This window comes from Geotrypetes seraphini, chromosome 11 (genome assembly GCF_902459505.1).
Source record: "Geotrypetes seraphini chromosome 11, aGeoSer1.1, whole genome shotgun sequence".
NCBI lineage: Eukaryota > Metazoa > Chordata > Amphibia > Gymnophiona > Dermophiidae > Geotrypetes > Geotrypetes seraphini.
Window position 1 is genome coordinate 139144444 of NC_047094.1, and position 12266 is coordinate 139156709.

The 12266-nt window shown below is 44.4% G+C and overlaps 1 protein-coding gene across 4 annotated transcripts in view; it reads right to left on the bottom strand.

The window, feature by feature from the left end:
* Window positions 1-10617, bottom strand: part of RBL1 (RB transcriptional corepressor like 1) — a 190909-nt gene extending 180292 nt beyond the window's left edge. The window contains exon 1 of one of the 4 annotated variants that reach the window (XM_033963280.1): window positions 10260-10617. In XM_033963280.1, coding sequence (XP_033819171.1) covers window positions 10260-10394 — 135 coding nt within the window. In that variant the 5' untranslated portion in view covers window positions 10395-10617. Of the gene's footprint in view, window positions 1-10097; window positions 10154-10259 lie in introns of those variants that run through there. The other 3 variants (XM_033963282.1, XM_033963283.1, XM_033963281.1) reach the window with 3 other exon arrangements.
* Between the last annotated feature and the right edge of the window lie 1649 nt (window positions 10618-12266).

Below are 12266 nucleotides of genomic sequence, written 5' to 3' on the forward strand. Positions count from 1 at the left end.
GAAGGGGGCGACATGTAAAGATTCTCAATAACGACCGATATTACTGTCTACCCCATAGTTTTCGGCCTCGCTGAGATGATTTTCAAGCATAACTCCGAAACACAAGGAGAGATTTCAACCAAATTTGGTATACATATCACTTGCTATCTGGGGAAAAACACTGTGGGGGTGGGAAGGGGGCGACATGTAAAGATTCTCAAAAACGACCGATATTACTGTCTACCCCATAGTTTTCGGCCTCGCTGAGATGATTTTCAAGCATAACTCCGAAACACAAGGAGAGATTTCAACCAAATTTGGTATACATATCACTTGCTATCTGGGGAAAAACACTGTGGGGGTGGGAAGGGGGCGACATGTAAAGATTCTCAAAAACGACCGATATTACTGTCTACCCCATAGTTTTCGGCCTCGCTGAGATGATTTTCAAGCATAACTCCGAAACACAAGGAGAGATTTCAACCAAATTTGGTATACATATCACTTGCTATCTGGGGAAAAACACTGTGGGGGTGGGAAGGGGGCGACATGTAAAGATTCTCAAAAACGACCGATATTACTGTCTACCCCATAGTTTTCGGCCTCGCTGAGATGATTTTCAAGCATAACTCCGAAACACAAGGAGAGATTTCAACCAAATTTGGTATACATATCACTTGCTATCTGGGGAAAAACACTGTGGGGGTGGGAAGGGGGCGACATGTAAAGATTCTCAAAAACGACCGATATTACTGTCTACCCCATAGTTTTCGGCCTCGCTGAGATGATTTTCAAGCATAACTCCGAAACACAAGGAGAGATTTCAACCAAATTTGGTATACATATCACTTGCTATATGGGGAAAAACACTGTGGGGGTGGGAAGGGGGCGACATGTAAAGATTCTCAAAAACGACCGATATTACTGTCTACCCCATAGTTTTCGGCCTCGCTGAGATGATTTTCAAGCATAACTCCGAAACACAAGGAGAGATTTCAACCAAATTTGGTATACATATCACTTGCTATATGGGGAAAAACACTGTGGGGGTGGGAAGGGGGCGACATGTAAAGATTCTCAATAACGACCGATATTACTGTCTACCCCATAGTTTTCGGCCTCGCTGAGATGATTTTCAAGCATAACTCCGAAACACAAGGAGAGATTTCAACCAAATTTGGTATACATATCACTTGCTACCTGGGGAAAAACACTGTGGGGGTGGGAAGGGGGCGACATGTAAAGATTCTCAAAAACGACCGATATTACTGTCTACCCCATAGTTTTCGGCCTCGCTGAGATGATTTTCAAGCATAACTCCGAAACACAAGGAGAGATTTCAACCAAATTTGGTATACATATCACTTGCTATCTGGGGAAAAACACTGTGGGGGTGGGAAGGGGGCGACATGTAAAGATTCTCAAAAACGACCGATATTACTGTCTACCCCATAGTTTTCGGCCTCGCTGAGATGATTTTCAAGCATAACTCCGAAACACAAGGAGAGATTTCAACCAAATTTGGTATACATATCACTTGCTATCTGGGGAAAAACACTGTGGGGGTGGGAAGGGGGCGACATGTAAAGATTCTCAAAAACGACCGATATTACTGTCTACCCCATAGTTTTCGGCCTCGCTGAGATGATTTTCAAGCATAACTCCGAAACACAAGGAGAGATTTCAACCAAATTTGGTATACATATCACTTGCTATCTGGGGAAAAACACTGTGGGGGTGGGAAGGGGGCGACATGTAAAGATTCTCAAAAACGACCGATATTACTGTCTACCCCATAGTTTTCGGCCTCGCTGAGATGATTTTCAAGCATAACTCCGAAACACAAGGAGAGATTTCAACCAAATTTGGTATACATATCACTTGCTATATGGGGAAAAACACTGTGGGGGTGGGAAGGGGGCGACATGTAAAGATTCTCAAAAACGACCGATATTACTGTCTACCCCATAGTTTTCGGCCTCGCTGAGATGATTTTCAAGCATAACTCCGAAACACAAGGAGAGATTTCAACCAAATTTGGTATACATATCACTTGCTATCTGGGGAAAAACACTGTGGGGGTGGGAAAGGGGCGACATGTAAAGATTCTCAAAAACGACCGATATTACTGTCTACCCCATAGTTTTCGGCCTCGCTGAGATGATTTTCAAGCATAACTCCGAAACACAAGGAGAGATTTCAACCAAATTTGGTATACATATCACTTGCTACCTGGGGAAAAACACTGTGGGGGTGGGAAGGGGGCGACATGTAAAGATTCTCAAAAACGACCGATATTACTGTCTACCCCATAGTTTTCGGCCTCGCTGAGATGATTTTCAAGCATAACTCCGAAACACAAGGAGAGATTTCAACCAAATTTGGTATACATATCACTTGCTATCTGGGGAAAAACACTGTGGGGGTGGGAAGGGGGCGACATGTAAAGATTCTCAAAAACGACCGATATTACTGTCTACCCCATAGTTTTCGGCCTCGCTGAGATGATTTTCAAGCATAACTCCGAAACACAAGGAGAGATTTCAACCAAATTTGGTATACATATCACTTGCTATCTGGGGAAAAACAATGTGGGGGTGGGAAGGGGGCGACATGTAAAGATTCTCAAAAACGACCGATATTACTGTCTACCCCATAGTTTTCGGCCTCGCTGAGATGATTTTCAAGCATAACTCCGAAACACAAGGAGAGATTTCAACCAAATTTGGTATACATATCACTTGCTACCTGGGGAAAACCACTGTGGGGGTGGGAAGGGGGCGACATGTAAAGATTCTCAAAAACGACCGATATTACTGTCTACCCCATAGTTTTCGGCCTCGCTGAGATGATTTTCAAGCATAACTCCGAAACACAAGGAGAGATTTCAACCAAATTTGGTATACATATCACTTGCTACCTGGGGAAAAACACTGTGGGGGTGGGAAGGGGGCGACATGTAAAGATTCTCAAAAACGACCGATATTACTGTCTACCCCATAGTTTTCGGCCTCGCTGAGATGATTTTCAAGCATAACTCCGAAACACAAGGAGAGATTTCAACCAAATTTGGTATACATATCACTTGCTATCTGGGGAAAAACACTGTGGGGGTGGGAAGGGGGCGACATGTAAAGATTCTCAAAAACGACCGATTATACTGTCTACCCCATAGTTTTCGGCCTCGCTGAGATGATTTTCAAGCATAACTCCGAAACACAAGGAGAGATTTCAACCAAATTTGGTATACATATCACTTGCTACCTGGGGAAAAACACTGTGGGGGTGGGAAGGGGGCGACATGTAAAGATTCTCAAAAACGACCGATATTACTGTCTACCCCATAGTTTTCGGCCTCGCTGAGATGATTTTCAAGCATAACTCCGAAACACAAGGAGAGATTTCAACCAAATTTGGTATACATATCACTTGCTATCTGGGGAAAAACAATGTGGGGGTGGGAAGGGGGCGACATGTAAAGATTCTCAAAAACGACCGATATTACTGTCTACCCCATAGTTTTCGGCCTCGCTGAGATGATTTTCAAGCATAACTCCGAAACACAAGGAGAGATTTCAACCAAATTTGGTATACATATCACTTGCTATATGGGGAAAAACACTGTGGGGGTGGGAAGGGGGCGACATGTAAAGATTCTCAATAACGACCGATATTACTGTCTACCCCATAGTTTTCGGCCTCGCTGAGATGATTTTCAAGCATAACTCCGAAACACAAGGAGAGATTTCAACCAAATTTGGTATACATATCACTTGCTATCTGGGGAAAAAACACTGTGGGGGTGGGAAGGGGGCGACATGTAAAGATTCTCAAAAACGACCGATATTACTGTCTACCCCATAGTTTTCGGCCTCGCTGAGATGATTTTCAAGCATAACTCCGAAACACAAGGAGAGATTTCAACCAAATTTGGTATACATATCACTTGCTATCTGGGGAAAAACACTGTGGGGGTGGGAAGGGGGCGACATGTAAAGATTCTCAAAAACGACCGATTATACTGTCTACCCCATAGTTTTCGGCCTCGCTGAGATGATTTTCAAGCATAACTCCGAAACACAAGGAGAGATTTCAACCAAATTTGGTATACATATCACTTGCTACCTGGGGAAAAACACTGTGGGGGTGGGAAGGGGGCGACATGTAAAGATTCTCAAAAACGACCGATATTACTGTCTACCCCATAGTTTTCGGCCTCGCTGAGATGATTTTCAAGCATAACTCCGAAACACAAGGAGAGATTTCAACCAAATTTGGTATACATATCACTTGCTATCTGGGGAAAAACACTGTGGGGGTGGGAAGGGGGCGACATGTAAAGATTCTCAAAAACGACCGATATTACTGTCTACCCCATAGTTTTCGGCCTCGCTGAGATGATTTTCAAGCATAACTCCGAAACACAAGGAGAGATTTCAACCAAATTTGGTATACATATCACTTGCTACCTGGGGAAAACCACTGTGGGGGTGGGAAGGGGGCGACATGTAAAGATTCTCAAAAACGACCGATATTACTGTCTACCCCATAGTTTTCGGCCTCGCTGAGATGATTTTCAAGCATAACTCCGAAACACAAGGAGAGATTTCAACCAAATTTGGTATACATATCACTTGCTATATGGGGAAAAACACTGTGGGGGTGGGAAGGGGGCGACATGTAAAGATTCTCAATAACGACCGATATTACTGTCTACCCCATAGTTTTCGGCCTCGCTGAGATGATTTTCAAGCATAACTCCGAAACACAAGGAGAGATTTCAACCAAATTTGGTATACATATCACTTGCTACCTGGGGAAAAACACTGTGGGGGTGGGAAGGGGGCGACATGTAAAGATTCTCAAAAACGACCGATATTACTGTCTACCCCATAGTTTTCGGCCTCGCTGAGATGATTTTCAAGCATAACTCCGAAACACAAGGAGAGATTTCAACCAAATTTGGTATACATATCACTTGCTATCTGGGGAAAAACACTGTGGGGGTGGGAAGGGGGCGACATGTAAAGATTCTCAAAAACGACCGATATTACTGTCTACCCCATAGTTTTCGGCCTCGCTGAGATGATTTTCAAGCATAACTCCGAAACACAAGGAGAGATTTCAACCAAATTTGGTATACATATCACTTGCTATCTGGGGAAAAACACTGTGGGGGTGGGAAGGGGGGCGACATGTAAAGATTCTCAAAAACGACCGATATTACTGTCTACCCCATAGTTTTCGGCCTCGCTGAGATGATTTTCAAGCATAACTCCGAAACACAAGGAGAGATTTCAACCAAATTTGGTATACATATCACTTGCTATCTGGGGAAAAACACTGTGGGGGTGGGAAGGGGGCGACATGTAAAGATTCTCAAAAACGACCGATATTACTGTCTACCCCATAGTTTTCGGCCTCGCTGAGATGATTTTCAAGCATAACTCCGAAACACAAGGAGAGATTTCAACCAAATTTGGTATACATATCACTTGCTATATGGGGAAAAACACTGTGGGGGTGGGAAGGGGGCGACATGTAAAGATTCTCAAAAACGACCGATATTACTGTCTACCCCATAGTTTTCGGCCTCGCTGAGATGATTTTCAAGCATAACTCCGAAACACAAGGAGAGATTTCAACCAAATTTGGTATACATATCACTTGCTATCTGGGGAAAAACACTGTGGGGGTGGGAAAGGGGCGACATGTAAAGATTCTCAAAAACGACCGATATTACTGTCTACCCCATAGTTTTCGGCCTCGCTGAGATGATTTTCAAGCATAACTCCGAAACACAAGGAGAGATTTCAACCAAATTTGGTATACATATCACTTGCTACCTGGGGAAAAACACTGTGGGGGTGGGAAGGGGGCGACATGTAAAGATTCTCAAAAACGACCGATATTACTGTCTACCCCATAGTTTTCGGCCTCGCTGAGATGATTTTCAAGCATAACTCCGAAACACAAGGAGAGATTTCAACCAAATTTGGTATACATATCACTTGCTATCTGGGGAAAAACACTGTGGGGGTGGGAAGGGGGCGACATGTAAAGATTCTCAAAAACGACCGATATTACTGTCTACCCCATAGTTTTCGGCCTCGCTGAGATGATTTTCAAGCATAACTCCGAAACACAAGGAGAGATTTCAACCAAATTTGGTATACATATCACTTGCTATCTGGGGAAAAACAATGTGGGGGTGGGAAGGGGGGCGACATGTAAAGATTCTCAAAAACGACCGATATTACTGTCTACCCCATAGTTTTCGGCCTCGCTGAGATGATTTTCAAGCATAACTCCGAAACACAAGGAGAGATTTCAACCAAATTTGGTATACATATCACTTGCTACCTGGGGAAAAAACACTGTGGGGGTGGGAAGGGGGCGACATGTAAAGATTCTCAAAAACGACCGATATTACTGTCTACCCCATAGTTTTCGGCCTCGCTGAGATGATTTTCAAGCATAACTCCGAAACACAAGGAGAGATTTCAACCAAATTTGGTATACATATCACTTGCTACCTGGGGAAAAACACTGTGGGGGTGGGAAGGGGGCGACATGTAAAGATTCTCAAAAACGACCGATATTACTGTCTACCCCATAGTTTTCGGCCTCGCTGAGATGATTTTCAAGCATAACTCCGAAACACAAGGAGAGATTTCAACCAAATTTGGTATACATATCACTTGCTATCTGGGGAAAAACAATGTGGGGGTGGGAAGGGGGCGACATGTAAAGATTCTCAAAAACGACCGATATTACTGTCTACCCCATAGTTTTCGGCCTCGCTGAGATGATTTTCAAGCATAACTCCGAAACACAAGGAGAGATTTCAACCAAATTTGGTCTACATATCACTTGCTATCTGGGGAAAAACACTGTGGGGGTGGGAAGGGGGCGACATGTAAAGATTCTCAAAAACGACCGATATTACTGTCTACCCCATAGTTTTCGGCCTCGCTGAGATGATTTTCAAGCATAACTCCGAAACACAAGGAGAGATTTCAACCAAATTTGGTATACATATCACTTGCTACCTGGGGAAAACCACTGTGGGGGTGGGAAGGGGGGCGACATGTAAAGATTCTCAAAAACGACCGATATTACTGTCTACCCCATAGTTTTCGGCCTCGCTGAGATGATTTTCAAGCATAACTCCGAAACACAAGGAGAGATTTCAACCAAATTTGGTATACATATCACTTGCTATATGGGGAAAAACACTGTGGGGGTGGGAAGGGGGCGACATGTAAAGATTCTCAATAACGACCGATATTACTGTCTACCCCATAGTTTTCGGCCTCGCTGAGATGATTTTCAAGCATAACTCCGAAACACAAGGAGAGATTTCAACCAAATTTGGTATACATATCACTTGCTATATGGGGAAAAACACTGTGGGGGTGGGAAGGGGGCGACATGTAAAGATTCTCAAAAACGACCGATATTACTGTCTACCCCATAGTTTTCGGCCTCGCTGAGATGATTTTCAAGCATAACTCCGAAACACAAGGAGAGATTTCAACCAAATTTGGTATACATATCACTTGCTATCTGGGGAAAAACACTGTGGGGGTGGGAAGGGGGCGACATGTAAAGATTCTCAAAAACGACCGATATTACTGTCTACCCCATAGTTTTCGGCCTCGCTGAGATGATTTTCAAGCATAACTCCGAAACACAAGGAGAGATTTCAACCAAATTTGGTATACATATCACTTGCTATCTGGGGAAAAACACTGTGGGGGTGGGAAGGGGGGCGACATGTAAAGATTCTCAAAAACGACCGATATTACTGTCTACCCCATAGTTTTCGGCCTCGCTGAGATGATTTTCAAGCATAACTCCGAAACACAAGGAGAGATTTCAACCAAATTTGGTATACATATCACTTGCTATATGGGGAAAAACACTGTGGGGGTGGGAAGGGGGGCGACATGTAAAGATTCTCAAAAACGACCGATATTACTGTCTACCCCATAGTTTTCGGCCTCGCTGAGATGATTTTCAAGCATAACTCCGAAACACAAGGAGAGATTTCAACCAAATTTGGTATACATATCACTTGCTACCTGGGGAAAAACACTGTGGGGGTGGGAAGGGGGCGACATGTAAAGATTCTCAAAAACGACCGATATTACTGTCTACCCCATAGTTTTCGGCCTCGCTGAGATGATTTTCAAGCATAACTCCGAAACACAAGGAGAGATTTCAACCAAATTTGGTATACATATCACTTGCTACCTGGGGAAAACCACTGTGGGGGTGGGAAGGGGGCGACATGTAAAGATTCTCAAAAACGACCGATATTACTGTCTACCCCATAGTTTTCGGCCTCGCTGAGATGATTTTCAAGCATAACTCCGAAACACAAGGAGAGATTTCAACCAAATTTGGTATACATATCACTTGCTACATGGGGAAAAACACTGTGGGGGTGGGAAGGGGGCGACATGTAAAGATTCTCAATAACGACCGATATTACTGTCTACCCCATAGTTTTCGGCCTCGCTGAGATGATTTTCAAGCATAACTCCGAAACACAAGGAGAGATTTCAACCAAATTTGGTATACATATCACTTGCTATATGGGGAAAAACACTGTGGGGGTGGGAAGGGGGCGACATGTAAAGATTCTCAAAAACGACCGATATTACTGTCTACCCCATAGTTTTCGGCCTCGCTGAGATGATTTTCAAGCATAACTCCGAAACACAAGGAGAGATTTCAACCAAATTTGGTATACATATCACTTGCTATCTGGGGAAAAACACTGTGGGGGTGGGAAGGGGGCGACATGTAAAGATTCTCAAAAACGACCGATATTACTGTCTACCCCATAGTTTTCGGCCTCGCTGAGATGATTTTCAAGCATAACTCCGAAACACAAGGAGAGATTTCAACCAAATTTGGTATACATATCACTTGCTATCTGGGGAAAAACACTGTGGGGGTGGGAAGGGGGCGACATGTAAAGATTCTCAAAAACGACCGATATTACTGTCTACCCCATAGTTTTCGGCCTCGCTGAGATGATTTTCAAGCATAACTCTGAAACACAAGGAGAGATTTCAACCAAATTTGGTATACATATCACTTGCTATCTGGGGAAAAACACTGTGGGGGTGGGAAGGGGGCGACATGTAAAGATTCTCAAAAACGACCGATATTACTGTCTACCCCATAGTTTTCGGCCTCGCTGAGATGATTTTCAAGCATAACTCCGAAACACAAGGAGAGATTTCAACCAAATTTGGTATACATATCACTTGCTATCTGGGGAAAAACACTGTGGGGGTGGGAAGGGGGCGACATGTAAAGATTCTCAAAAACGACCGATATTACTGTCTACCCCATAGTTTTCGGCCTCGCTGAGATGATTTTCAAGCATAACTCCGAAACACAAGGAGAGATTTCAACCAAATTTGGTATACATATCACTTGCTATCTGGGGAAAAACACTGTGGGGGTGGGAAGGGGGCGACATGTAAAGATTCTCAAAAACAACCGATATTACTGTCTACCCCATAGTTTTCGGCCTCGCTGAGATGATTTTCAAGCATAACTCCGAAACACAAGGAGAGATTTCAACCAAATTTGGTATACATATCACTTGCTATCTGGGGAAAAACACTGTGGGGGTGGGAAGGGGGCGACATGTAAAGATTCTCAAAAACGACCGATATTACTGTCTACCCCATAGTTTTCGGCCTCGCTGAGATGATTTTCAAGCATAACTCCGAAACACAAGGAGAGATTTCAACCAAATTTGGTATACATATCACTTGCTACCTGGGGAAAAACACTGTGGGGGTGGGAAGGGGGCGACATGTAAAGATTATCGGTAACGACAAGTGATTGTCATAATCAGCTAGTTTTCAATGAAACTTGAAGCAAATGAAGCCGGTTCTCAGCCACCTGCACTAATCATGAGGCACTTGATGAACCTTCATTGAAAGCATTTGGTGCATTTGACACGGGAGAAGGAAGTCCAGGCGCCGCCGAGTTTAAACGTCATTTGGGCCAATCACTAGCCACAGCTGCCGCCCCCTCATCTCAGAAGCAGGCGACGAAGGAGACGGTCCCTGCCCGAATGAGCTTACCATCAAGACAGGCAGAGAGGATGTGGTTCGACGGCTGGCTGGTTTTCAGACTACTTTTGAACAAGGGACTGCAAAATGACTGCCGAAGCCGATTCGTTCCTGACACCCGCCACAAAAGACTACGAGTCCCAGAATGCACCGGAGCGTCGCCCCGCGCCCTACCTCCAGAGTGAAAGAATCCCAAATGATGGTGAAGTTGCTGAGCGCCTCCGCCGCGGTCTCTTCGTCCATGTTCAACTCCTGGCACAGCGCCTGCAACGCCTGGGCCACGGCGCGCTCCTCCTCCGCCATCGGCATCCCTGAGGAAACGGCGACTCTCGCTAGCTCCTTTCCTCTCACTCCGAGCGCCCACAATGCCGCGCGCGCGGCTCCAGTGGCGCGAAAATGAGCGCGGAACGAGCCCCGGCGGGCGGCTCACTGGGAACCGAGAAGTTAGCGTGTGGGCTGAGAGGAGATAGTTCCTTCTCTCGGAAAACAGCCCGTTCTAGCACACGCATGCACGACCGACAGCTTTAGCGACGCTGATTGATTGATTGATTTTTGTTTTTGATGTGGGTGCTAAAGGTTACTACCAACGAAGGAATAAGGCGGAACTCTGGCGGAAGGATATATGTTTTGAGTTGTAGGGGTTGTTTTACCATCCTGTAGCAGACTTTGACAAGAGCAATCAACAATTTATTAGGCATGGAGCTAAAACTTTATACATCAACACAGTTTGCAGAGAATACAGTTTATACAAGAGGCCAATCAAAAACATTTTTCATATATCATATACTAATTTAACTCCAGTCAACCGGGGGGGGGGGGGGGGTGTGTGTGAAAAAAAACCTAAACTACCTGAAGAAAATATTAACAAAAAATGGTGAAAACCTAATGACTACATTCAAAAAATACTACTCAAAAGATTGGCAACTCAAGGAACCATTGTGGCTCCCAATAAAATTTAACCTAGCCTAATCTCATCCATTGTTTTCTGTGTCCAGAATGATAAGAATAGCCTTACTGGGTCAGACCAATGGTCTATCTAGCCCATTAGCCCTACTGCACAGAGGCCAATCCAAGTTGTAACTACCTGGCAAAAACCCAAATAGTAGCAGCATTCCACACCACTGCTCCAGGACCAACAAAGTCTTCTCCCATCTCTATCTCAACAGCAGCCCATGGACATTTCCTCCAGGAACTTGTCCAAACCTCTTTTAAAACCAACTACATTAACCACTCTTACCACATAAGAAATGCCGCTGCTGGGTCAGACCAGTGGTCCATCCTGCCCAGCAGTCCGCTCATGTGACGGTCCTCAGGTTAAAGACCAGTGCTCTAAATGAGTCCAGCCTCACCTGCGTATGTTCCAGTTTAGCAGGAACTTGTCCAACTTTGTCTTGAAACCCTGGAGGGTGTTTTCCCCTATAAAAGACTCCAGAAAAGCATTCCAGCTTTCCACCACTCTGGGTGAAGAAGAATTTCCTTACGTTTGTACGGAATCTATCACCTTTCAACTTTAGAGAGTGCCCTCTCTTTCTCCCTACCTTGGAGAAGGTGAACAGTCTGTCTTTCTCTACTAAGTCTATTCCCTTCAATATGTTGAACGTTTCGATCAAGTACCCTCTCAATCTCCTCTTTTCAAGGGAGAAGAGACCCAGTTTCTCCAATCTCTCACTGTACGGCAACTCCTCCAGCCCCTTAACCATTTTAGTCGCTCTTCTCTCTGGACCCTTTTGAGTAGTATCGTGTCCTTCTTCATGTACAGCGACCAGTGCTGGAAGCAGTATTCCAGGTGAGGATGTACCATGGCCCGGTACAGCAGCATGATAACCCTCTCTGATCTGTTCATGATCCCCTTCTTAATCATTCCTAGCATTCTGTTCGCCCTTTTTGCCACCGCCACACATTGTGCAGACAGTTTCATCCACTTGTCGATCAGAACTCCCAAGTCTTTCCTGGGAGGTCTCTCCAAGTACCACCCTGGACATCCTGTATTCGTGCATGAGATTTTTGTTCTCGACATGCATCACTTTACACTTATCCATATTGAACCTCATTTGCCATGCTGATACCCATTTCTCAAGCTTGATTATGTCACGTTGCAGATCTTCTGGCAACACATGCCAGAGCTTAACTATTTTTTGAGTGATAAAATATTTCCTCATATTAGTTTTAAAACTATTACTC